This window comes from Neovison vison, chromosome 3 (assembly GCF_020171115.1).
Source record: "Neovison vison isolate M4711 chromosome 3, ASM_NN_V1, whole genome shotgun sequence".
NCBI lineage: Eukaryota > Metazoa > Chordata > Mammalia > Carnivora > Mustelidae > Neogale > Neogale vison.
The window spans coordinates 17,624,496-17,652,066 of NC_058093.1; the positions used below are offsets into that span (position 1 = coordinate 17,624,496).

Below are 27,571 nucleotides of genomic sequence, written 5' to 3' on the forward strand. Positions count from 1 at the left end.
TAAATAAAACCTTTTAAAAAAAGAAATTATCACATGCAAAGAAACAGAAAACTAGGACCCATAAGAAAGAAAAATCAAACAGAAACAGATGTAGAAATGATATAGATGACAGAATTAGTAAACCAAGAATCAAAGAACAGTTATTATAATCATATTTCACATGTTTGAGAAGGTAATCATGACCGCATTAAGGAGAGACATGGACAATATTCCAAAACAAACTTCTAGAGATAAAAAATACAATGTCTAATATGAAAAAACAGACTGAATGGGATTGATGGCTGGTTAGATGCCACAAAAGGAAAGATTAATGAACCTGAAGATAGCTCTAGAAACTTTTCAAAATGAAACACAAGGGCGCTTGGGTGGCTCAGATGCTTCAGCATCTGTCTTTGGCTCAGGTCGTGATCCCAGGGTCCTGGGATCAAAACACGAACTGGGCTCCTAGCTTAGCGGGGAGCCTGCTTCTCCCTCTCGCTCTGCTGTTCCCCCTGCTTGTGCTCTCTCGCTCTGTCAAATAAAAGGTCAATGAACCGCAAGCACAAGAAACAAAGAAAAAGAATTACACAAATGGTTTAAAACTACGGATGAAGGGTATTATACTAAGAGAAATCGGTCAGAGAAGACAAATAACATATTTCACTTATATGTAGACTCTAAAAAACCAAACCAAACACAGCAGGAATAGACCCATAAATACAGAGGACACACTGGTGGTTGCCAGAAGGGAGAAAGGTACGGAGACGGGCAAAATGGGATTAATGGGATAAAAGGGAGAGGGAGGTGCAGACTTCCAGTGATGCAGTAAGTCATGAGAATAAAAGGTACAGCCTAGGGAATCCAGTCGATGGTAGAAGGGTTGTATGGTGACGAACAGGAGTTACATTTGTGGTGAACAGAGTATAACATATAGACTTGTCAAATCCCTGTGTTAGACGCCTGCAACTAATCCAACATTACGGGTCAATTACACTTCAATTAAAAAATTTAAAAAGGCATGTAAGGACGCTTGGATGGCTCAGCCAGTTTAGTGCCCAACCCTTGATTTCAGCTCAGGTCATAATCTCAGGGTTGTGAGATTGAGTCCCACATCAGTCTCCACGCCAGGCTCCCTCTCCCTCTGCACCTCCCCCAACAGTGGCATAGTCAATTATACTTCAATAAAATTTTTTAAAATGAAGGCAAAAGAAAGACTCTTCCAGGCATAAAAGCTAAAAGAATTCACTACCAGAAGAGCGGCACTACAAGAAATGTTAAAGTGAACCATTCACACAGAAAGAAAATGACATCATGCAGAAATATGGAACTAGTCAAAGAAGAACGAACCCGAGAAATTGTAAATATATGGGTGAAATACAAAAGAGTATTTTTCTTTTAAATACCCTTAAAAGACAATTAACTGCTTAAATACAACAGCAATGCATTACAGGGATTGTAACACATGTAGAGGGGAATGTACAGCACCAAATGTCTATGGTAGGAAACCACAGAAGATCCCAGGTTTATGCTATCCCCTCAAAAACTTGAAAAAGACAAACAAATGAAACCAAAACAAAGAAGGAAATATACAGATAAGAACAGAAAGCGATGAAATAAAGCTGAAGGAGAATCAATGAAACTAAAAGCTGGTTCTTTAAAAAGACCAATGAAAAAGAATAGAAAATTAACAAAGAGACATACAGATTCATGCCAAGAGTTCCAACGCAAGATCAACAGTGTTTTCAATAGCACTGGTTGGAGAGAAGATCCACACGGGAAAAAATTGTCCTTAGCACCACACCTCACAATATATACAAATTATACAAAAATAAATTTCTACAAAGATTGTCAGTAAAACAATAAAGCTTCTAGAAGACAGTATTAGAGAAAAGCTTCGTGACTGTGAAGCTGTGGGGTAAGCAATGATTTCTTAAATGGGTCACAAATACATTACCCATAAAGAGAAAGAACAATAAATTGTACTCATTAAAATTAAGAACTGGGGTCGCCTGGGTGTCTCCACTGGTTAAGCGTCTGACTCCTGGTTTGGGTTCAGGTCATGATCTCATGGGTCATGGGATGGAGCCCTGCATCAGGCTCAGCGCGGAGTTGGCTCCAAGACTCTCTCCCTCTATCCCTGTCCCCACTCGCGAGCGCCCTCTCTCTAATAATAAATAAATCTGGGTTCCTGAGTGACTCAGTTGGTTAAGCATCTGCCTTTGGCTCAGGTCATGATCCCAGCCAGGGTCCTGGGATCGAGTCCCTTGTTGGGCACCCTGCTCAGTGGGGAGCCTGCTTCTCCCTCTGCTTCGCCCCAACCCCATGCTAGTGCACCCTCCCTCTCCTCTCAAATAAATAAAATCTTTAAAAATAAATAAAAATAAATCTCAAAAAATTCAAGAACTATTCTCTATCAAAGACACAATTAGGAATATGAAAAGGTAAGCACCTACTAGAAGTAATTACTATTCATAATATACTTAAGATTCCAACTTTTTTCTGCTCTTGAGATAGAAAGAAGAGTCTGCGAGATCTTCTTGGGTACATGCATCTACAGCTAAACTAATTAAGCAAGAAATCTTTCCCAAAACAAGGCCAGGGGTGCCTGGATGGCTCAGTCAGTAGAACATGTGACTCTTGAACTCTGGGTCATGAATTCAAGTCCTTTGCTGGGCATAAGGCATACTTGGGGGAGAAAACAAGCCAAACTTTCTCCCTAAAATTTCTTCAAGCATAATCCTGGTTTAGCAAGAAAATTCATGAAAAGCAGGTTTGGGGGGGAAGCAGGTGGGCAGGCGGCAGAGAACGGTGATCAGACTGCTGTCAGTTTTTCTTCCAAAAACTGGATGAACTCCTGGAGGAATTTTATTTTATTATGTTTTAAAAAAGATTTTATGTATTGGGGCGCCTGGGTGGCTCAGTGGGTTAAGCCGCTGCCTTCAGCTCAGGTCATGATCTCAGGGTCCTGGGATCGAGTCCCACATCGGGCTCTCTGCTCAGCAGGGAACCTGCTTCCTCCTCTCTCTCTGCCTGCCTCTCTGCCTGCTTGTGATCTCTCTCTCTCAAATAAATAAAATAAAATCTTTTAAAAAATAAATAAATAAATAAAAATAAAAGATTTTATGTATTTATTTGAGAGGGAGAGAGGAAGAATAAGTGAGAGGACAAGAGCAGGAAGAGAGAGAAGCAGACTCCCCCTCGCTGAGCAGGGAGCCCAACAAGGGACTCGATTCCAGAACGCTGGCATCATGACCTGAGCCAAAGGCAGACGCCTAACCAACTGAGCCACCCAGGCACCCCTCACGGAGGAATTTTAAATGGTAAAACCTTCTGAGAAATTTTAAACAGCAAAAACTTCTTGAAGATATAATGGACAGGCTAGGTGGGGCCCATTTTCTATAGCTGTCCATTCTCGGCTACACTCCAGAACAAGGTAAAATAAAAGACAGGTAGCTTCAACAAGAAACTGAAATGTGTTCCATGGGTGGTTTTGATCCAAGACAAAGGTTCCCATGACAGGGGCACAGTGGCGGACACAGACATGGAGGCGCAGACAAGGAAAGGGTCGGGAACCAAGTCAATCCACGCTTCACCCAAGGGAAACAATATGGCGTGCCCCGTGCCTAGCACGTGAGAGTTCAATGAGAATACACTGAACAAGTGAATGAATCAATGAATAAATGAAGGGAAAAGACTAAAGTGACAGGGGGACAAGAAGTGAGGATAGCCGAGTAAAAAGAGGCAAATACCCTGAAGGAAAAGAAGAACTAGGAAAAGTGCATCATGGTAAGGCAAAGAGCAAGTCAGCAGGCAGAAGCAACCAAGAAAGCAAAACGCTACAGGGAGGAAGGAAAATGAAATGGTTGAAATCTTCTGAAAAGTCTGCAGGAAGAGAGGATAGAAACAGAAACTACGTCTCTCCTAATAAGAACAAACGCAGCCCATACCGACGTTCAGGTCATCTGAGAATTCCAACGGGAATCTTCACGACCACTTACATTCACTTCCTAGGTGCCAGGTACTGTGCTAAGCTAAGGTACGTTTCCTCAGTTACAGCCATTTGCAGAATTAACTCAAAATATCCCAAATCAAGCTGAGCTGACATGAACCACCGAACCACCACCTGAGGAAGCATGACTGATCGCATCTGTAACTGTGAGAGTGTTAAGTTCAACTGTCCTTTATCTGAAAAAAAGAATTATGCTAATGGAAAGGATACAGTCTTGACTGATACATAAAATGGAACCTTGGAGACGGAAGAAAACAGCAGCATTCTCCAATCCTACCTAGAAGACAGGGGAGGCCGGGCCACCTGACCTTAGTAAATCCAGCTAACTCTTCTTCCAGGCCCAAATGAGCTCCCCATGTAGTTTTGCTTAATGAACATCTGTATTATTTAATGATTATTTCTCACTGTAAACTGGCATTTTGGTGTTTACATTAGTCTCTAGAGAATCAGTTTTCTGAGCCTTATCAGCTCTGGGTATACTAACGCATCATATTTTAAGCCTATAAACCAAAAAACCAGGCTCTAGAGAATTTATGTCCATACGACAATACTGTGAGAGTCTAGGAGCTGGCCTGGGGCAGACAGCTGGTCTCCCCTCTATCTTGCCTAACACCTATTCAAACCATAATATTAAAAAAAAAAAAAAAAAAGCTGAGTCTGAGGGCCATCTTTTGGCTCTACAGACAAGGATCTATCTCGGAATGGCCCCACTATACTAAGTGAATCCCTAGGACAGTCCCCTGAAACAGAAAGGGCTTTCTCACGGTCACGGAAGGGGTTGTGTATTAATCAATCCACAGCTTTCGGATAAGGCAGAAAGCAAGCACCTCTAATGACATTATCGTGAAAACCCTTTGGCACATTAGAAATACCCAGTGCTTAAGAAATGAATAAAGAATGGCTCAATCTTGTAGAAGATAGAGCTGAAGTAAACTGTTCCAACTACGATAGGGATTGGGCCAAAGAGGATCAAGAGAAGTCAGGCAACGGGACTCAAGTCGCCCTGGGGCCACAAGCCAGTTCCTTAGACTGCCTTGCCCTTGGGCTCCTCTTCTGTAAAATGACTTAATGGGCCTAGGTATCTCAAAGTCCATTTTCATTCTAAATTCTAATCCAACCGGTTCCTTCAGTGATAAATGGGAAAGGTACAGAAACAAATTTACCAAGAAAACTGAAAAGTAGCTTTCCTCAAACAATATAGTACATTTCTTCCCAAGTGGAATCTGTTTTACCTCCATTACAATAAAACTAGATCCAATGAGATAAAAGAATTAGCATAGAGAGTAAAACATCAGGCTACTACAGGCGTAACTGGAGAATAAAAACAAAAAGGAAAACTTACATATGTCTCTCATATCTGAGGGTTTCTCGGATGGACCATGCCACCTGGTATGGTGAGGCCTGCTCTGAGTCCTCTGGTTCCTCTCCACTCTCTTCTGACCAGTCCAACCCTGGGACATACGACAAGATATTGCAAGTTAGAAAAAAATGCATTTTTATTTAAAATTTAGGAAAAAAGCTACCCAAAATGTATAACCCAAAACCTACAGCACATACTACCGCTGTATGAATAAATGCCTCCCTATTCTGATAAAAGTATTAATAATGACGTGTAACATAGACTCAGGTTTCAAAAAATGACACTGAAACAAAAAAAGCTGTATTGCAAGGATGAACTTCTTTGTCAGACGCTTCACAGATGGGAGTAGAAACATAAGCAGAGAGTTCAAGTGTTTCCTCTCACCAAAATATCATACATTAAACATTACACGTAATGTCAGAAAAACTATAAAACAAGGGTAATGTATGTTCAGATCAGAAAGAAGTCGAAATATACTGGTGGATTCACGCTACACTTCCACGAAGGAGGCCCTAGGATAACTTCATCCATCCCCTTTCCCAACACCTCCAGAGGAAAAGGATTCCATCCACCAGGCAGGGCCATGCCCCAGCTCTTGCCCTCTGCAGGAAGAGGGAAGGGGAAGAGGTCAATATTCTATTTCTACTGTGGCCTGGGCTTTCTTTGAGTTCTTTTAAACAAGAGCTGTCACATTTTGCAGCATTTTGAAAAACAAGTTTAGAGGGAGAAACAAAGAAATACAGGATGAACAATGCTTACTTATTTTGTTAGAGGCTACTAATGCTAACGATTGAATAATTATTAGCTTCCAACATAAAGGTTTAACCTTCTTGGAAGTTTTGTATCTTGAAAAGGCCTCAATAAGTACCCATGTTGCACAGTCTAACATGCGTAACTTTAATATACTTATACCGCTACTCCATTTGAATGAGATACCTTGAGAACTAGTAATCAGTCTTCCTTCTTGAGACCCTCAAAAACCAAAAAACCATCTTCATTAGACAGTTATGTTAGAAGGGACCTCAGAGGTTGCTTCTATAATTTAAATAAGTTTACATGGGCCAAACAGGGAAATTAAGAAAAGGGGAATCGAAATGCAAATTATAAATGCTTAAAATTAAGTAACACATTGCCACTGGCATAAAGAAACCTCAAATCTAGTTCTAAGATGACTACCCAAGTTAGGTCACCTTAAAAAGTACGTTTCTCAAAAAAAAAAAAAAAAAAAGTTACTTCTTTTAAATAATTAGTGGTAAAAAAAAAAAAAAAAGTAAACAAGTAATCAGAATAGCATTAGCTCCAGGACAGGATACTGAAAGGCGAGGGCTTTCAAACACAAAGTGACACTTAAGGTATCTTTTAAAATTAGGATATGAATTATTTTTTTTATCATTTTTGTGTAATTAATAATAATTTCTACTAAGTCATCTCTATCTTCTCTGAAAAAGTCAAGACCTAAGTTGTAAAAACTAAGATGGAAGTGTTTCTTTTGTGAAATTAACTGTCCAATAAAGCAAACCTTTGATCTTGGCTTCATTATCACTAGTTTTAATATAACTAACTGAGATAACCAGTGCAGACAAGACTGTAAAACCTGGTTATAAGACTGCATTTTTCTTCAAGTATTCTTTGCTGACATGAAGGCAGGCTACACTTGGTCATAACAGTGCATTACAATTTCTGGCTTCTCCAGAGTAACCTTTGTTTTGAAAACCTAGGACCCTAATATGCTTGAATTTAAAAAAATTAAAATAAAAATAAAAGGGGGGCTGCCTTCGACTTAGGTTATGATCCCAAGGTCCTGGGTGGGACACCCTGCTGCTCCCTCTCCATATGACTTTCCTCCCTGCAGTGGCACCAAACTACACAAGCAGTCACGCTGTTTCACACCATGACGTGCAGTTACATGAATAAATAATAAATAAATAAGTTTTAATATTATCCTTAGGGCGCCTGGGTGGCTCAGTCACTTAAGCATCTGCCTTCATCGACTGCCTTCGGCTCAGGGCGTGATCCTGGAGTCCCGGGATCGAGTCCCACATCAGGCTCCCAGCTCCATGGGGAGTCTGCTTCGCTCTCTGACCTTCTCCTCGCTCATGCTCTCTCTCACTGTCTCTCTCAAATAAATAAATAAAATCTTTAAAAAAAAAAAAAAAAAAAAGCATCTGCCTTCAGCTCCGGTCATGACCCCAGGGTCCTGGGATTGAGCCCCACACTTTGGTGGGGAGCCTGCTTCTCCCTCTGCCTGTCGCTTGCCCTGCTTGTGCTTTCTCTCCCTCTCTCTGACAAATAAATAAAATCTTAAAAAAAAAAAAAAAGAATATCCTTGAAAATCTTGGTATATTATAGACTGTTTATTTTATTAAATCTTAGTTCTTGACAACACATCCTCACACCAGTCTTTGTAACCCCAGGTGAAGTCAGAAGGCCCCCATGCTGCACCCCAAAGGCGTATGGTGGTTGTCTTGAAGGAAAAGCACTGGCAGCACTGGTGTAACTGTGACCTCAACTAGCTGTTTTTCCCATTCAACATCATTTTTATTTGAAAGAGCTACTGACAAGCGCTGGTTATTAAGACTTGGATTTTTCGAAAATGAACACAGCGAAACTGTCACTTCAAGAGAACAATGGACAGGATTTGCTGCCAAAATTCAGATTTTCACTTGAACGCTTGATTTTTGGTTTTTTTGTTTTTTTTTTTTTTTTAAAGATTTTATTTATTTATTTGACAGAGAGAGATCACAAGTAGGCAGAGAGGCAGGCAGAGAGATATAGGAGGAAGCAGGCTCCCTGCCGAGCAGAGAGCCCGATACGGGACTCGATCCCAGGACCCTGAGATCATGACCTGAGCCGAAGGCAGCGGCTTAACCCACTGAGCCACCCAGGCGCCCTTGATTTTTGTATTTTGTGAAAACTTGGAAGTCATCACTGAGTCTATGACAACTTTCTCACAGAGTTTTCCGATGAGACTGCTGGCAGTATTAATGAACGTGATTTTATTTTGTTTTTGAGTAGGCTTCACACTTAGCATGGAGCCCTGCCCAGGGCTTGAACTCACAACCCTGAGATCAAGACCTAAACGAAGATGAAGAGTTGGATGTTTAACTGATGAAGCCACCCAGGGATCCCACGAATGTGGTTTTTAAAATTTTGTATAATTAAATATGTCCACATCTGGAACATGTGCTTAACTAGGTAAACCAGTATTTTCCAAATTACCAGTGTATGGTGTTACAAAATCACGCATGGGTAAAAAGATCCATTCAAAGTGCAAAGCAGATCAATGGATTTTAATGTAATGGCTTCCAAAATTCCTTGACATGGTTTCAGATTTCACAACTAATCTTTAAGAAACTACCATTTGTCATATTTTGGTGTAGGATCAAATAAGAATATCCATAATTATTTTTTTAAAAAAGCTAGTAAAATATTCTTCTCTTTTCCAACTACAACGTGTAAGCCATATTTTCACATATTAATCAAAACCACGTATCACGACAGATTGAATGCTGAAGCAGACAGGAGAATCTAGCTGTCTTCCAGCAAATCACACGTTTTTTTAAAGATTTACAAAACAAGGGGCGCCTGGGTGCCTCGGCTGTTGACCGTCTGCCTTTGGCTCACGTCATGATCCCAGGGTCATGGGATCAAGCCCTATATCAGTTCCCTGCTCAGTAGGAAGCCTGCTTCTCCCTCTTCCCCTGTTTCTCTTCCCCCTCTAGCTGGGTCTCTCTCTGTCAAATAAATAAATTAAAATAAAAAAAATTAAAAAGAAAAGATTTACAAAACATTGTAAAATAATGATGCTCTTCTCATTATATTTCTTTTCAGAAAACATAGCTATTTCATAAAAAGAACATGTTACCGTGTTTAAAAAATGCACTAACATTTAAAAAATTTCTCAGTTATAACTTCTAATTCAGTAAATGTCAACAAACGTAACTCACATACACAAAGGCTCTATGGTGTCCTCAATCATGTTAAGGTGTAAAGGGATGCTAAGGCCAAAAATCTGAGAAGCACTGATCTAAGGTATGCAAATTAAAGCAAATTTTCTATCATATTTGCAAAGGCACAACAATAGCCAATATCCAGTAGTGTAAAGATGTAGAGAAACTGTCATGCTCATATCCTGCTGAAAGGAGGGTATTGTGACAGAACAGTTCTGAGGGAAAATCCGACAACATGTATCAAAAAGCTTTTAAAAAAATGCAAAAGCTTGGAATAGCAATTCTGCTTCTAGGAATCTGTTTGAAGGAAAAATTAAAGATGTGACAGTAATCATTTTACTATGAGGCTATACAGCTACAACACTTTATAATAATATAAACTGGAAACAACCTAAATTAGAGAAAGAATTCAGCTGTGACAAATTACATTGTGTATGAAAAATTACTACCTTCACAATACATCATGAAAAATTTTAAACAGGTTATAAGATGTATGTATAGCAGGAACCCAATTTTACAGATATAAAATATACTAAGGTATTAACAAACAGGTATTAGTAAGATTTGGGTGTTTTACTTTTTTCCCTCTATACCTTCTCTCTAAGTTTTATTAGTTGTTTTAATTATCAAAATCACACATGGTTTAATAACAGGTGAAACAATATAAAACTCTAATATCAGAAGAGCTGCCATCCCCAGCTCCATAAAAACATCCAGTCTAATTCTGTCTTCCCCTTGATAGTCAGTGTTAACAGGCTGGTCATGCATAACAACTCAGGCTTTAGAGACCTGGGCTTACACCCAACAGGCAAACATCTATCTGTCCATATGTCTGATCGATAGATAACACTGATGTCCCTTGTTTTTTTATTTTATTTTAAAATTTTATTTATTTATTTGACAGAGAGAAAGAGATCACAAGGAGGCAGAGAGGCAGGCAGAGAAGCAGGGCGGGGAAGGGGGAGATACAGGCTCCCTGCTGAGCCGAGAGCCTGATGCAGGGCTTGATCCCAGGACCCTGAGACCATGACCTGAGCTGAAGGCAGAGGCTTAACCCACTGAGCCACCTAGGCGCCCCTTTTCACTTTTATTTTTATAAAAATGGGGTAATATAATACCTATGGATTTTTTTCTCCTTGGTAATATAACATGGGCACATCTACTTATATTGTTTGAGGACTTTTAATACTACCAGCAATGCTACAATAAACATATCCTCACATTCTGGTATTTTCTTCACCCATAGGAATAGAGTCCCCAAAGTGAGTCTGTTGACTATATACACTCTTAATTAGTAAATAATGTCACATTACTCACCAGGAATGTAGATGCTTCATCAACACTGGATATAATTTTTGCCATTCTGATAGCAATTGTTAGTCTAATTTGCATTTCCACACCTGCTATGGGGATTGAGGTTTTCACTGTTTACTGACCATTTATATTTCTTCTTCTTCTATTCCCATCCTTTTCCTATTTTTCTATTACTATTATGTCATGCAAATGATTTTTCCTAGTTAGAATCATAGCTCACACCATAATTAAAGGCTGAAATAATTAAACACAGAACAATCAAACTATCAATAAGAAAATATAAAATACCTGGATAAACCTGGGATCGGACAGATTTTCTTGAGTAAGAAAATTCAGAAGCAATGAAGGAAAGACATTTCACTACATTAAAGTTTTACCTGTATTTTTTCACTTTTAAATCATGAATAGGTATTGCTTTGGGAAATGTTTTTTTTACAAGTTGTTTTTTTTTTTTTAAACTGTCAGCAGGTACTAACAATGCTATCATTATTCCAAAGTCCTAAGATAAGACATGTCGAAAAGTTCATCAGACACAGGTGCTGAGCTCACAGGGGCCAAGAACCACACAACTGCCTTCTAATACTGCTGGTGCTACTACTAACTTAAAAACTGTGACTGTCGTTCCAAATTTCCCAACTCCTACTTCCCTATCCTGGCCACCAAGGATCATCCTCTCCCCCCCAGCGTGTTGCCTTTATGATGGCCTCCCCAAACACAGTCCTTCCCTGGACCACGGGGTCTCAGGGTCCCCCCAGCCCTGTGACATACACGGCAGTTCTGAACACAGAGCCTCCCGGGGAAGGGGAGGCACCTTCCGTGCACACGAGCTGGGAAACGAGAGAACTCACCTAAATGGGGAAACAGATCAGTGTCCAGCTGATGTTTCTGGGTGCACAGTTTCACCAGTCTCTGCAGGCGACTTATACAGGAGAAGTGTGGCGAGAAGGCTGTGGCTTTCATGAGGACCCGGTCAGTCCTGGGCGGGTCCGCGGCGGGAGCCCTACTGGATGGCAGGAGGGGCAGCGGCCTCTTGTGGGACCACTGCCTTGCTTGTGCTATAGTGTGCGTGGTGGGGGCCACTCCCTGCATTGGTAGGCTGGTGTTCGGAGGTGGAGGCGACTTGCAGACTAAACCCTGCGGTGGCGGTGGCGCTGGAGGTTTCAAAGAAGTGGATAAAGGGGACAGGCGGGAGTGCTGCTGCGGGGGCGGCTGCTGTGAGGGCGCAGGAGGGGGACTAAAGTGCTCTTGTCGGACTTTCAAAATCTCGGTCTCTCTCTGGCGCTGCCGATTCTGGGCCAACTTGCTCTGCAACTTCTTTCTCACAGTTGCCCCTTTCTTTAGGTCGTCATCTTCCTCGTTGAAAGCGAATGGGTCTTCCAACTCGGTTTCCAGGTAGTGGAGAGGGACCCTAGCCCCGGGTGGAGAGAGGGACATGCCATCCAGTCCATTGGGCATCTTCAAGGCCAACGGGGGCACCGTCAGGCTAAAGGCCATGGTATCCATCTGGTGCCTGACCTTCACCTCATCTATAGGATCATTCTTTTTCTTCCTCTCTTTTTTCGGGATAAAGCCAAGTACCTGCAAGTGGCTGTTGCAGTACCTTTAAAAAGACACACACACACGGGGAAATGTTCATGATACACACTGAGAGAAGTCGAATATAAAACTACATAGTACAAAATGTAAGTCCTACCTTACATATTAAACATGCACGACTACAGGAAGTTTGGCCCTCACGGATCTAATACCGACGACCTGCACGACTCTCAAGCAGGCCTCAGTGTCTGCAATTCTCCTGAAGCAAAGAGGGGAGTTGTGTGCAGAGGCCGCCAGACAGAAGCCAGTCATGCAAATACTGAGCGGCCATGGATAACCATCCAGCTGTGGCTTCTCACTCTGCTTTGTGACTTTGTATTCGCAGCACAAAATAACTCATCAAGTCTAAAGGATCTCTAAAAACTCTTGTTATGGGGAGGGGGAAAAATATGTATATATATATATATATATATATATACATATTATATATACACACACACACACATATATATTCCAATGTCATTCAAGTATTTGCAGATTCCCAACGATCTTATGACATAACCCCTAAAAATATCAAGTGTCTACACTATATTCTACACACACACAGACAGAGAGAGAGAGAGAGAGAGAGAGAGAGAATAAAGAAGTGAAGGAGATAGTAAAATAATAAAACTAGTTAGAGGGATTATAGAGGAAATGAGTTCCTCAGTAGCCAGAGAAGTACATGTTTTCTACCTGCAGCAGGTACTAAAATAATGCCCTTTATACAGATGAGGAAGCTCAACTTGATAAAAATTAAGTAACTTGCCCCAAACCCCAATCTGGAAACTGACAGAGCTGAGACTCGGCTCAGTGGGTTAAGCCGCTGCCTTCGGCTCAGGTCATGATCTCAGGGTCCTGGGATCGAGTCCCACATCGGGCTCCCTGCTCAGCAGGGAGCCTGCTTCCTCCTCTCTCTCTCTCTGCCTGCCTCTCTGCCTACTTGTGATCTCTGTCTGTCAAATAAATAAATAAATAAATATTTAAAAAAAAAAAAAAAAAAAAAGGAAGAATCAAAGCCCAGAAGACTCTCCCTAGTCTTCAGCAATGAGGTTACTTTTGTAATGTCAATGGTATTTTCAAAATACTAAAAAGGACAGAATCTTCTACTTAATAAGAAGGCAGAATGCATGTTGTTCCCATAAACCACACTGAAAACCTAAGGAGGCTTTTAACCGGTAGAAAAGTGGTGCTTCCCAGACTGGTACTCTTTACGCAGTTCAGGTCAGCAAGTAGGCCATAAAAAGACTAGCCCAGGGGCACCTGGGTGGCTCAGTGGGTTAAGCTGCCGCCTTCAGCTCAGGTCATGATCTCAGGGTCCTGGGATCGAGTCCCGCATCGGGCTCTCTGCTCAGCAGGGAGCCTGCTTCCCTCTCTCTCTGCCTGCCTCTCTGCCTGCTTGTGGTCTCTCTCTGTCAAGTGAATAAATGAAATCTTTAAAAAAAAAAAAAAAAAAAAGACTAGTCCACGCTTAAATAAATTCGGGAAATGCTGGCTTCAACAGAATTAGTAATTTTGTTGTTTGCTTCTGCTGAACAACTTCTCAAAGCATTTTGTATGATAATGTGCATTATGCTTCAAGGTGGCAATATACCTGTCTGGCAGTGTTTTCCAAACTTATTTGAAAATGCCATCTATTTTTATTGTAGTGCACCTGTGATATCTCTACAGAACAGGGTCTGCGGGGAAATGGCAATGAAGTAATTAATGTCAATCCTCAAACTCACTGGGCTGTATCAGACAAATTTTTAAATATTTGTTCAAAATACATATTCACCAAGGAATCAAGAGACACATGGTTTTGTTGGTTTGTCTTAGAAATCAATCTCTCAGAAACACGCCTCAATTTTAATAGGACTATTAAGAAAAAGCTTTCAGGGCAGTCAGGAAAATCTGTACCACGTGTATGTGCATATGCCTGCACATCCACACGTAACAGGTTGGGGTCAGGTCTCACATAGACCTTGAAACAGAGTAGATTTATAAAGCTGTAGCCAACAAGGGAAAAAAGTTTCAAGGGGTAACTGCATGATTTTTGTTGTTTTTTCAAATCATTTTTAAATTAACAAAAGGATTAGTAGAGGAGAAATGAGATGGGATTCAACTTGGAAACGGAATTTTTCTGCTCATTATACGTGGGCAGCCCCCATGGGAAACGGAGCTTCCTCCATGCCACCGCCGGGCCCCGGGCAGAGACCTGCAGGTCCGGCCCTCCTTCCTCACCCTGGACACCTGCTCAGCTGCGGCTCAGCACTACCACCACCGAGCCTGAACCGGTAGAACACTTCCTCATCTAGAAGAAAAAAGCTTTCACAGCTAGAATGACAACAGCTTCCTTCATGATGATCAGCGTTTAAAAGAAGTACGCAGGGATGCCTGGGTGGCTCAGTCTTCAACTGAGCCTTCAACTCAGGTCTTCAGCTCAGGTCCAGATCCCAGCGTCCTGAGATCAAACCCCACGTCTGGCTCCCTACTCAGCGGGGTGTCTGCTTCTCCCTCTGCCCTGCCCATGCTGTCTGTCTCTCTCTCTCTCAAATAAATAAATAAAATCTAAAAAAAAAAAAAAGAAGGAGGAAAGAAATGCCCTTAAAAAAAAAAAAAAGATACGCAAATATGACTGAGTAACTACACAGAGGAGTGACTGCTAATGGGTTCTTGCGAAGGGATGAAACTGTTATAAATCAGACTGTGTTGATAGCTGCACAACCCTGTAAATATACTAAAAAATACTGACTGGACACTTCAAATGAGTGAATTTTATCAGATGTGAATGATATCTTAATATAACTGTCTAGGAAAATAGTAAATATACAAGAAACAAAAAACTTCTTGACAAATATACACTATTAAAAGTATATAAAATTATAGCAAACATATTTAAAGTATTGTATAAAATAATCAATTTATTATAACCGCTTATCTGAGAAACAAAGGCTATAGTAATAAGCCTTAGCTTCCTACCGTACAAGTACATTAGAAAATAAACTTTCCTTTTTTAATTATACCAGCACTCCTACTAAAAATAACACAATTCTACTCCAAAGAGGCAGCATCCCACAAGTTAGCATTATTAATACATACCAGAAGTTAGACATCAGATACTAAGAAGCTTCCTTTAGCTGACCACCAAAATGAGATAATCTTATCAACTAAAAGTCCTTGGGAATTTATTTTCTAAAATAACACATAAAACCATCTCAAATTCCTAAGTGTCCAAAGAGTTACTGCCTTAACAATAATGAAGGCTTATTTTCAAAAGAATATCAACCTTTTCTACATTATGTCATACAGTGTAGTTATTAACTATCAATATTTACACACATGCTAGACCTTATAGCAATCCAACCTGGTTTTCTTTTTTTTTTTTAAGATTTTATTTATTTATTTGTCAGAGAGAGAGGGAGCGAGAGCGAGCACAGGCAGAGAGTGGCAGGTAGAGGCAGAGGGAGAAACAGGTTCCCCGCCAAGCAAGGAGCCCGATGTGGGACTCGATCCCAGGACGCTGGGATCATGACCTGAGCTGAAGGCAGCCGCTTAACCAACTGAGCCACCCAGGCGTCCCCAACCTGGATTTCTTGAGGCAACACAAGAACATTACCTCCTACTGATGTCTACTTTAATCTATTTCCTAACAACCCTACAAATAATAAAAATATTAATACCATTTGCATTGGTTTGAACCAATTTTTAAAAAAAAATTTATGTAACTTAGTACTTCAGGGTAGTTTCTCTCAACATAGCCACACAAAAGTCCTTCCCCTTCTTTTCTTGTTCTAAAAAGAGGAAATTACTTTGAATAGCAAGATGAAGACCTATGATTCAGAGAATTAATATTGTGGAGAAATTCAGAGCAACTCTTATTTTACTTCTCCCTGCTAGCTATTAAGATAGTACTTGCTTCTACTAAAACGAAAAAAAAAAAAAAAAAAACCCAAGGTGGACAACTGCAAATGTGGTAAACTAAATTTAAGACAAAATTAAATTTTTGTCTTAAAAATTTAATGTCTGGCTGGCGCAGCAGGAGGAGACTCGGACCGTTGATCTCAGGGTTATGAATCTGAGCCCTGCATTGGATGTAGAGATTACTTAAATAAGTAAGTAACTTTAAAAAAAAAAAAAAAGGACGAAATTATAGATGTGTTTACAGTGGAGCCTGGAGTAAAAAATGAATCCAAGTTCATCAATTCTTCAAGTTAAAAAAAAGGCCAGGGCTGGGGCACCTGGGTGGCTCAGTGGGTTAAGCCTCTGCCTTCAGCCCAGGTCATGATCTCAGGGTCCTAGGATTGAGCCCACATCGGGCTCTCTGCTCGGTGGGGAGCCTGCTTCCCCCCATCTCTCTGCCTGCCTCTCTGCCTACCTGTGATCTCTGTCTCTCTGTCAAATAAATAGAATCTTAAAAAAAAAAAAAAAAAAATTTTTTTTAAAAAGGCCAGGACTAAGAAATGGACAGGTTAAGTCAGCTAGAAGCAGCTGGACAGGTATGTTTGGCCAGGTACAGTGGTCCCTTTCTCAACGGAGATTAAAATTTTATTCCTTGCCTCACTGAGCAGCTGCTTCTAACTTTCAGGTATTGTAATGTGAAGCTTTAAGTGCTCATTAGAAATTCCAAGGGAGTATTCCCAAATCACCACATGATGCTATCTACACTCATTTTGGTGGGAGCTCTATGAACACAAATTATTTATTTATTTCACTGTAAAAGTGTAAAAATGCTCACCATGACATATACAAAACATGACCTCTTTTCAACCAATTTATGCAGGAGACATCTGCTTATGCATAGGAACAAGGACCAAGGTTGTATATACATATTTGAGAGATAAAAGTAAAAAGTTCCCATTTTCTACCTAAAGATAACAGTATTGGAAACTTTTGGGAAAGTAATTGTGCATCTGTCTGTAATATCCTACAATGACCCACAAGGTTTCTGGAGAACTGAAGAAAAAGAAATGAAAAAGAGATTATATATGAATTTTCCTGAGAATATGAAAGATAAGTATCATAAGACTCTCTAAAAACATCTCCATGTTTTTTAATTCGGCATAGTAAAAATTCAAAATCCTAGTGATAAAGCCTACTCTTACTAAGAACATACCATTTCCCAATTATGTTAAACATGGAACTTTTTTAACCAAAAGAGGCAAGATTACAGAGCAATGCCAAATACTGTTTTGAAGTCTGATAGAACGTAAATCTTAATAATTCAAGTAATTATTCTTCTGAATAATTCTTTTTCAGTAAGTACACACCCTTTGCTACCTTTCAAGCACAGATTAAAAAATTCCAAAATCATTACCATTAATTATAACACCTAAGTAGCTCCTGTAATTTCTGTTGTGTAAGCAGATTTCTATCGTCATCAGGAGCTACTTTTTATAAGACTGCAAACCAAACACAAGCAACGATTTGGAGGGGAAACATTCTTTTAAAAGTCTATTAAATCAATAATTTAAAAACAAAAAAACACACTCAAACTTACTTTTCAAATAACTCTTCAAGTTCTCTACTCTGTTTTCTAGAATGTTTTAATTCACCCCATTTAAAAAAAGAAAAAAAAAAGACACCCCCCCCCCACCAAAAAAGAGAGAGACAAAAAAAGGACAATTCCAAGCCTATGGATGAAATCAAAGACGGATTTCCATGATTAGTCTTACCTACGATCCTCTGATTTGGGGATGGGGTTCGTGCAACGTTGGCTGTTATACTTGGCCACATATTCACATTGCTTGAAGGGGGCAGTCTTGTCCTCCAGAACGTGTCTGATACAGAAAGCGTACCCGTTCAGTCGCCGCTGCTTGCACAGTTTGGGGCTATATGAGCACAAGGGCTTATTGTCAACCTCAGAGAAGTGTATATGTTTCCCTTCATACATCACGTGACTCTATTCCTTGTGAACATCAGCTAAAAGACCACCACAAAAAAAGAAACCCAAAGGATAAGTCAGAGAGTGTAAAGCACATTTAAGCTGAGAATTTCACTGAGGGACTTCTGGCCCCACAGCCATACCTGATTTTAAATCTTCTGCACCATAGCAATGTTAAGAGAACCCCAAGGATACCACAGTTTGGAATGCTGCAGAATCAAGATGAAGCAGATTGTCTACAAAAATATCAAAAGGCCTAGTTAACAAACAGAAACGAGAAAGGCTTGCTCACCTGGGAAGTGAAATAAATACGAGGATATCACCCTTCCTAACGAGATGGATTCTCCTTGGTAATCCATCATCCCGATACTAAATTAAAATAATAAGAGACATTATAACGTATCAAGTTACCTCACCCCTCCAAATTGCAGGAAGGAACTTTGACTCTGGGAAAGGTCTGTGAGGACCTCAAAGCAGCGGGCTCTTCCACCAAACCAATGTCAGCAGGCGGCAGGTCTCTGGATTTCATTACTGGTGGCTGAACACCACCGCTATCTTGGGAACGCACAATACCAATGCAATGAACCTACAGACCTAAAATGTCCCTCAGAAGTTCGACATTTTTTGATGTCAGCAAAATATTTGGCCATTTGCAACAAATGTTTCTATGAAATACCAAAAAAGGGGGGGGGCAATCCCTGTTTTAGAAGTCCCTTTCCCTATTATTATTTACCCACGTTGATCCCATCCAAACTGTAACTTTTTGGGCCCAAAGACTGGTCCCCTAACTACACTTCGGCCACCCAGGGCGTGGCTCTCCACCACACGCTGTATCCAATGACACTATTAAATAGTTTAACAATCAGGAGTGAAGAAATATTTGGAGTTTTGGTAACAAATGGAAGGAAGAAACCGTGTTAGCGCCCACTACTTCTCTGCACACAGAATGGCCAGCAGTAACATTTACATATTTTAACACTGTAGACAGTCTACAGTGAAAACTGATTTGTCAAGTCGGGCTACTGGGGGCGCATGTGATTTAACCCGCTTTCTCCAGAATCGACAAGTCATCCAGATGGGCTGATGGAATAGCTTGAACACATGGCGACAGAAAACTGGAGAACACACTCCTCCTTACAAAGCTGAGTATGAAATTCCTTACATCCATAAATGTCAAGACACATGCTTAGAGGAGTCAGAAGACAAGTTTGCCAAAATCTGCCACTTAGTGTTACCTTGAATAAATAATACCACCTCGGTTTTCTCACCTACAATGGGGATAGTAGCTAACTGTTATCAGGCTGCTCTAAGGTCAAGTGATACAAGGTGCGCAATGCACCAACTACCTTGCCTGGTGCATGTTAAGACCAAATGAAATTATTAAAAAATGTTAACCTCATTACTTACATTCTACCTGTTGGAGATAGAGAATTTGTATTGTTCTTAAGCATTTCACTGCAGCAGAAAGAACTGTGAAGTATTAGCTTAGTTAACAAACCTAATTAGAGATCAATGTAAATAAAAAAATAAGATCTTTCGGGATGCCTGCCACTCCCCCTCGTGTTCACGCTCTCTTACTGACAAATAAATGAAAACTCAAAAAAAAAAAAATCAAAAGTAAGAGCTTTCCCTTTTTAGTTTATTAGGATATAAGGAAAACAGTTGTATTAAAAATTTAACTGCTGGGACACCTGGGTGGCTCAGTAGGTTAAAGCCTCTGTCTTCGGCTCAGGTCATGATCCCAGGGTCCTGGGATCGAGCCCTACATCGGGCTCTGTGCCTGCTTCTCTGCCTACTTGTGATCTCTCTCTGTCAAATAAATAAATAAAATCTTAAAAAAAAATTTTTTTAACTGCCCTAAAGGTCTAGATGTTCAAGGACAGAAAATATTTCGAAGCAAACCCATCCTTTTTTATTTTTGCTTTTTTTTTTTTTTTTTTTTTTAAGAGAGGGAGAGAAGGGCAGAGGGGGAGGGAGAGAGATCTCATGCTCAGCACAGAGCCGGACATGGGACTCCATCTCACAACCCTGAGATCATGACCCGAGTCAAAATCAAGAGTTGGACACTTAACGGACTGAGCCACCTAGAAGTCCCTGCTGTTTCATTTTTACACTCTCTCTGGCTTTGCTCAGCCACCTGGTCAACATTAAATATTTCGTACATTTCGTTAAAGTAAACTTGTATGAACTTTGGGGAAAAAAATACACTGGATGTAAGTGAAAGGGTAGCCAATATAACTATCTATAGGAGAATATTTCATAAATCATAGAAAGAAGAGTGGCAGCGGGGATGGAAGGATATGAAGGACAACCTTCACTTTTCAGACATATTCAAGGGGCGCCTGGGTGGCTCAGTGGGTTAAGCCGCTGCCTTCGGCTCAGGTCATGATCTCAGGGTCCTGGGATCGAGCCCCACATCAGGCTCTCTGCTCGCCTCTCTGCCTACTTGTGATCTCTCTCTGTCAAATAAATAAATAAAATCTTTAAAAAAAAAAAAGACATATTCTAGATCTACAATCACTTGTGATATATTTAGACTGATGATTTCCCCTTTCTTTCCAATTTTCATAGATCTCTTTTCTCCTATTTGAATTGGCCAGAACTGCTGGAATAATGTTAATAATGGGGACCACGGTTATTCCTGTTAACTGAGAACTGCTTATAGTCAATGGTAGGAATCCTGCGAACTTTTGCCGATAAGACTTCTTTCCTGTTATGTTAAGGAAGTATCAAATAATTCGTTTTATTGTTTCTTTAAAAAAAACGAAACAAAAAACAAAAAATACCCCTCAGAATTTATGGTTAATTTTACCAAATTTTTTTTAGCTTCTTGAAAGAAAATCATTTTTCTCTTTTGTACTGTTAAAAACATGGCATTTAGTACTTCCCAATACTGATGTATTAATATTTCCTGATAGTTCATCCTGAGAATGTAGCCATTGTGTATTATTCTTTGATAAATTACATTTGCTAATTTTTAGGATTTTTGTAATTTGAAAATGGTCTAGAGCTTGGGTTTTTTAATGTTTTTTTTTTTCAGAATTTGGTATCAAAATATTTCAAAAAATAACTAGAAAATCCTTTCCCTTTTTCTGTGTTCTGGAAAAAGTGAAAAAGCACTGCAGTTATAATGTTCCTTAGCAGGTTCCTGGGCCTCATAGTGCTTTTTTGTGCACATCAGGTTTTGAAATTACCTGCGCACAATTTAGCAATATGATCACTTTAATTTAATTTTCTAAGTATCTGGGATTCATTCTCATATTCTGTGTGCATTGACACACAGAATTTTTGTGGGGTCTTTTTTTTGTGATATTTGTGTTTTCTTCCTTTGTTCATGATTATGCTCAACAGGAGTTTATGTTTAAAATTGTTACTAACATCTTCAAAAATATAAATAAAAAGCCCAAATCTCTTGGATTTATTAGTATCTCCACTTATATTTTCTAAATTCACCAATTTCTGCCTTTATATCTGCTAATACCTTCTTTCTGCTTTCTTACCTTTTTTTTTTTTTTTTGTAACTTCTTGGGCTGAACTACTTTACTATCTCATTCTTTCCTTGGTTAGTAATTTATTTATATTTATGAATTTCCCTCTGAATACTGCTTTAGTCATATCCCAAAGGTACTAACACAGATGTTTGGCTATCAGTACTTTCCAGTTAATGTGGATTTGACTTTTCAATTTTTCATTTGCCCTGAGGGTTATTTAATTTTCTCAGATGGCGAAGTTTTATATTTTCTTTTGCTTTAGTTCTAGTTAAGAATAAAGAGCACAATCTGCATATATCTCTGCTTTTTGGATTTGACGGATATTTTCTTTGAGGTCCAAGAGGTGTGCTTGAAAAAGAATGTTTCCAGGGTATGTTGTTATTCCATGTATCATGCTATTATATTAACCTTTTAAAGTCTTCTGCTAATGGGTCAGCAAACTGGCTTTCAGAACAAACGTGGCCCACTACCTGTTTTTGCAAACAGTTTCATTAGAACACGGTCCTGTTCATTCATTTACATGTTATCTATGGCTGCTTTCCCACCGTAACAATAGAGCTGAGTATTTGACAAAAGAGACTGTATGGTCACGACACCTAAAAAATTCACTAAATAGGGGCGCCTGGGTGGCTCAGTGGGTTAAGCCACTGCCTTCGGCTCAGGTCATGATCTCAGGGTCCTGATATCAAGCCCCGCATCGGGCTCTCTGCTCAGCAGGGAGCCTGCTTCCCTCTCTCTCTCTGCCTGCCTCTCCATATACTTCTGATTTCTGTCAAATAAATACATAAAATCTTAAAAAAAAAAATCACTAAATAAGTGAATAAATAATAAACTCACTAAAATATTATTTGCTGGAACCTTTTCAGATACCTCTCTTAATGGATTTAATTTTTTTTTTGCTCCAATCTGTCATTTTCTTCTAATAAATGAGTTTATCCATTTTATAATTTTGTATTTGTTTATATGACAAATAGTTTGTCATAATTTTATCTTTTAAAAATCCTTTTAGCTTTTAATTTTTTATAACATATTTCACTACATAGTCTGTTTTTTTGGAAGACTTAGTCTATGTTCTTTAGATAACATCTCTTTACTCCACACTAAGAAAATTAGTATATAGCTGACCCTTGAACAATACAGGAATTAGGTGCACCAACACCCTACATAGTCAAAAACCGAAGTGTATCTTTTGACCTTACTTACCTACAAAGAGCCTACTGCTGACCAGCAGCTTCACTGATAATACAACAGTTGATTAATACAAATTTCCCATGTATACATATTATATACTATATTCTTACAATAAAATAAGCTAAAGAAAATCATAAGGAAAATACATTTACACTACTGTATTTACAGAAAAAAATCCAGTTTGGACCAGCACAGTTCAAACCACGCTGTTGAAGGGTCGGCTGTACTTAGCGTGACTGTTATTGATCTCATGTTATGAATGATGAGAGAAATTTTCATTTTTGTAACCATCTACCCAATCCCCAATTCTGAATTTTTCCTTCTATTTCTACATTGCCACAATATTAATATTAGTTCTACACTTAAATTTATTTAATGCTAATCACCAATTATTTTTTTTTAAAGATTTTATTTATTTATTTGACAGAGAGAGATCACAAGTAGGCAGAGAGGCAGGCAGAGAGAGAGGAGGAAGCAGGCTCCCCGCTGAGCAGAGAGCCCGACGCGGGACTCAATCCCAGGACCCTGAGATCATGACCTGAGCCGAAGGCAGCGGCTTAACCCACTTAGCCACCCAGGCGCCCCTCTTCAATTATTTTAATTCATATTTTTTTCAAGATTTTATTTATTTGACAGACAGAGACAGAATGTGCATTTGCACGTGCACAAGCATGGGGAGAGGCAGAGGGAGAGGGAGAAGCAGGCTCCTGGCAGAGCAGTGAAAGGCCAATATGGGATTTGATCCCAGGACTTCGGGATCATGACCTGAGCCAAAGGCAGTGACTTAACCAACTGAGTAACCCAGGCATCCCCAGATTTTGTCTTTAAGATTTTATGTATTTACTTGACAGAGAGAGAGACAGCAAGAGAGGAACACAAGCAAGGGGAGTGGGAGAGGGAGAAGCAGGCTTCCTGCTGAGCAAGGAGCCTGATGTGGGGCTTGATCCCAGGACCCCAGGATCATGACCTGAGCCAAAGACAGATACTTGCTTAACAACTGAGCCACCCAGGAGCCCCTTAACTCAGTTTTCAACTCATCTCTTGATTCAATAGTTTATAATTACCCTCCCTTCTCCAGCCCTACCAGCCCCTAAGTCCCCACCTGCAGGGCTGACTTAATGAGCACTAAGCCCTGGCTTTTTTGGGAAATATGTGTCAATTTATATTAAGCTATAGCTTGCCTGGACATAAAATTCTTGGGTCCTATTTTTTTCTCTAGTGACTGTGTAGTTTTTTCCACATGTTGCAAAATGGAAAAGCCTGTAAGTCCAGTCTCTTATTTTACAGGAGGCCTGATTTTTTTTTTTTCCCCATTTTGACCCAACAATAGTCTTTACATTGAAAGACTAGAAACCGGGGCACCTGGGTGGCTCAGTGGGTTAAGCCTCTGTGTTTGGCTCGGGCCATGATCTCAGGGTCCTGGGATTGAGCCCCGCATCGGACTCTCTGCTCAGCAGGGAGCCGGCTTCCTTCTCTCTCTGCCTGCCTCTCTGCCTACTTGTGATCTCTGTAAAATTAAAAAAAAAAAAAAAAGACTAGAAACCATTCTAAAATATTAAGTCTTTGATTGTGGTAAACTCTTACTGTCTTGACAAATTTTTCTGCGTCAATGATTCTATATGTCAGGGATATCAATCATTGGGATGTTAAAGTCACTGTTTCATATCTATTACTCTCTAGTCTTAATTTTTACTTTTTTCCATTTCGGATTGCTCAAATCTCTCGAGCTTTCCTCCACGACTCCAAGCTAGAGTGTGTATCTGCCGCTTTGAAAGTGACCTTCATTTCTATAATGATTAGATTCTTTTATTTTGTAACCTCGTTCTGTCAGTTCACCCTTATCTCTTCCTGTTGCCTTAGCATTGATTTCTAGAGCTTTTGTGTCTCATCTTTAGTTTAGACTCCTGCCTCAGAGAAGCCAGACCTCACTCCCAACCTCACGCGCCACCTCCCACCACAGGGAACTCTGTTCGCGATTTTCACTTGCTGTGCTGCTTCTGGAAAATGGTTCTCAGCAACACTCTTCCCTTGAAGCTTGACTCAATGCTGAACTCATCTCCCCAAGTCACAGAGGCCCACATGCCACAGATTTCCGGGGGATGATAATGTAGGCTTTATTTCTCTTCATTTGACCAAGACTGGCCGCTGTACGGCTGCCTGCTGCCAGTTTCTCCTCCACTCTCAACTCCCTGCAAAATTCGTATGACTGCACGGTCCCTAATTCAGGGAGCCCAATGTACACACCAGCTTGGCCACTCCACATATGCGGCTTATCGGTTTTGTTTCCATGGTGGGTCAGCCACTTGGGAGAAAGCTGGGCCCTCACTTTGCTCGAGTTCATATTCTCCTGTCGTCCTCCTGTCTTGGTTCAATTTTCACTGCACTTACCTGCACTAATTCACATACTCTGGTTGTAAGATTTCGTTAGTTATCAAAGAATGAGCTGCTTTTCTGTTTTTCATGCTCATTATTTCTAGTTGGCTTAGAGAGAACAAAGATGTCAGTACTCCACCATCATTAACCAGAAATATATTTTAAAATTCCATATAGTAAAATATATCAAAATAAAACCCAAATTATAGGGGCGCCTGGGTGGCTCAGTGGGTTAAGCCGCTGCCTTCGGCTCAGGTCATGATCTCGGGGTCCTGGGATCGAGTCCCGCATCGGGCTCTCTGCTCAGCGGGGAGCCTGCTTCCCTCTCTCTCTGCCTGCCTCTCTGTCTACTGTGATCTCTCTCTGTCAAATAAATAAATAAAATCTTAAAAAAAAAAAAAAACCCAAATTATAAAACAAATGTATTATCTAATTTTTTACAATAAACACATTACTTTTATAATCTACTTTTTAAAGAATCAATATGCTATTTAAAAAGTTAATAAACTTGACTCAATTTATTTCACTATATGAAATCCACAAGACTCTAGCTTTCATGGCAAGTGTTTATTAAGCACTTCTGAAAAGCCCATCATTTTCTCAGAGACTGTGAAAAATTTAATAGCAAAAGACAGAATTTTTAACTAATGTGTTAAAATTAAATTAGTTAAAAACTAATTTTTAGGGCCTGGGTGGCTCAGTGGGCTAAGCCTCTGCCTTCGGCTCAGGTCATGATCCCAGGGTCCTGGGATCCAGCCCCGGATGGGGCTCTCTGCTCAGGGGGGGCGCCTGCTTCCCTTCCTCTTTCTCTCTGCCTGCCTTTCTGCCTACTTGTGATCTCTGTCAAATAAATAAATAAATCTTAAAAAAAAAAACCACACAACTAATTTTTAACTGTGTGTTAACTGGAATTTAAAAAAAAAAACAAAAAAAACAAAAAAACTTGAATTTAAAAAAAAAGACACAATTTTCACCTTTAGAAGATACAGTCCAGAAGATGCATTCGAAAGAAAGTGCACAACTGGAGGACCTCACCCCAGCTCAGCACCCAGACTCCTCTAGTCTCATCAGATCTAAAAGGCTGCCCTCTCCGCCCAGAGCAGTAGACATCTTCCCTGTTTGTGTACCCCCAACCTCTGGCCAGCCCAAGGCCAATATTGCAGGACCCAGCTTAGTCATGGCCACATGCAGATTCCCAAAGGCTACATTAGTTCCGTGCTCCACGCTTTTCCCCGTTTTGGCAATCATCACATTCTACTGTAATTGCCTATTCTTCTGTTGTCTTCCCACCTAAAACATAAAGGTCCTAGAGTGACAAGCAATTTTCCGTTCATCACTATATCCCAGGGCCTAGCATGGTTCCCAGAAGTTAATAGGTGCTCAACAAATATAGCCATTTACATAAATAGCTTCTGTGACAATAACTCTTAATTCCTGGTGGTCTACCTAAAACAAACATTACTAGATTCACTCAGGGATCATTAAATGATTTTCTAAAAAATCGCTAAACTGGAACTTCAGACAGTCTATACAATAATTTCTAAGAGCCACAGTCACACAGCAAGAGAAAGTAAGATTAGAAACTTGAAAGTTTCTGAATACTCCAGTACATCTCATGAACATCAAACAGGTACCATATAACATGGTACCCAATGCCTATTCAGCAAATAATGTGTAAAAAATATAGAAGAATGCCGGGTGCCTGGCTGGCTCAGTTGGTTAAGGGATTGCCTTTCTCAGAGCTTGATCCCGCAGCATCCGTCCGACTTCCTGCTTACCGAGAGTTTGCTTATCCCTCTGTCCCCCCCACTCATGTGGGCGCACGCTCTCTCATAAATTAAACTTAAAAATCTTAAGCTATCTCTGTATCATTCTTTCCATCCTCCTTTTGAACAATCAACACTTCATTTTCAAATCCCTCTTTTAAATGCTCAATTTAGGGGCTCCTGGGTGGCGCTGTCAGTCTAGTGACCAACCCTTGATTTTGGCTCAGGTCATGATCTCAGTCAGGGCTGTTAAGGACTGAGCCCTGCATCAGGCTCTGTGCTGGGTGTGGAACCTGTTTAAGATTCTCTCTCCTCGGCGGCCTGGGTAGCTCAGTGGGTTAAGCCTCTGCCTTCAGCTCAGGTCATGATCTCAGTCAGGGTCCTGGGATCCAGTCTCGCATCGTGCTGTCTGCTCAGGAGGGAGCCTGCTTCCCCATCTCTCTCTGCCTGCCTCTCTGCTTACTAGTGATCTCTTTTTGTCAAGTAAGTAAGTAAATAAATAATCTTCAAAAAGATCCTCTCTCCTTGGGGTACCTGGGTAGCTCAGTGGGTTAAGCCTCTGCCTTTGGCTCGGGCCCTGATCTCAGGGTCCTGAGATCGAGCCCCACAACGGGCTCTCTGCTTGGCGGGGAGCCTGCTTCCCCTACCCCCAACCCCTCTTGCCTCTCTGCCTGCCTGTGATCTCCGTCAAGTAAATAAA

At 40.3% G+C, this 27,571-nt stretch overlaps 1 protein-coding gene across 4 annotated transcripts in view; it reads right to left on the reverse strand.

Annotated features, from left to right (window-relative positions):
• Window positions 1-27,571, reverse strand: part of INO80D (INO80 complex subunit D) — a 61,107-nt gene that overhangs the window by 22,469 nt on the left and 11,067 nt on the right. For 3 of the 4 annotated variants that reach the window (XM_044241402.1, XM_044241403.1, XM_044241404.1), the window contains exons 2-5: window positions 18,194-18,286; window positions 17,842-18,088; window positions 11,461-12,212; window positions 5,331-5,439 (exon numbers count right to left, since the gene is read on the reverse strand). In XM_044241402.1, coding sequence (XP_044097337.1) covers window positions 5,331-5,439; window positions 11,461-12,212; window positions 17,842-18,059 — 1,079 coding nt within the window. In that variant the 5' untranslated portion in view covers window positions 18,060-18,088; window positions 18,194-18,286. The remainder of the gene's footprint in view (window positions 1-5,330; window positions 5,440-11,460; window positions 12,213-17,841; window positions 18,089-18,193; window positions 18,287-27,571) is intronic. The other variant, XM_044241406.1, reaches the window with a different exon arrangement.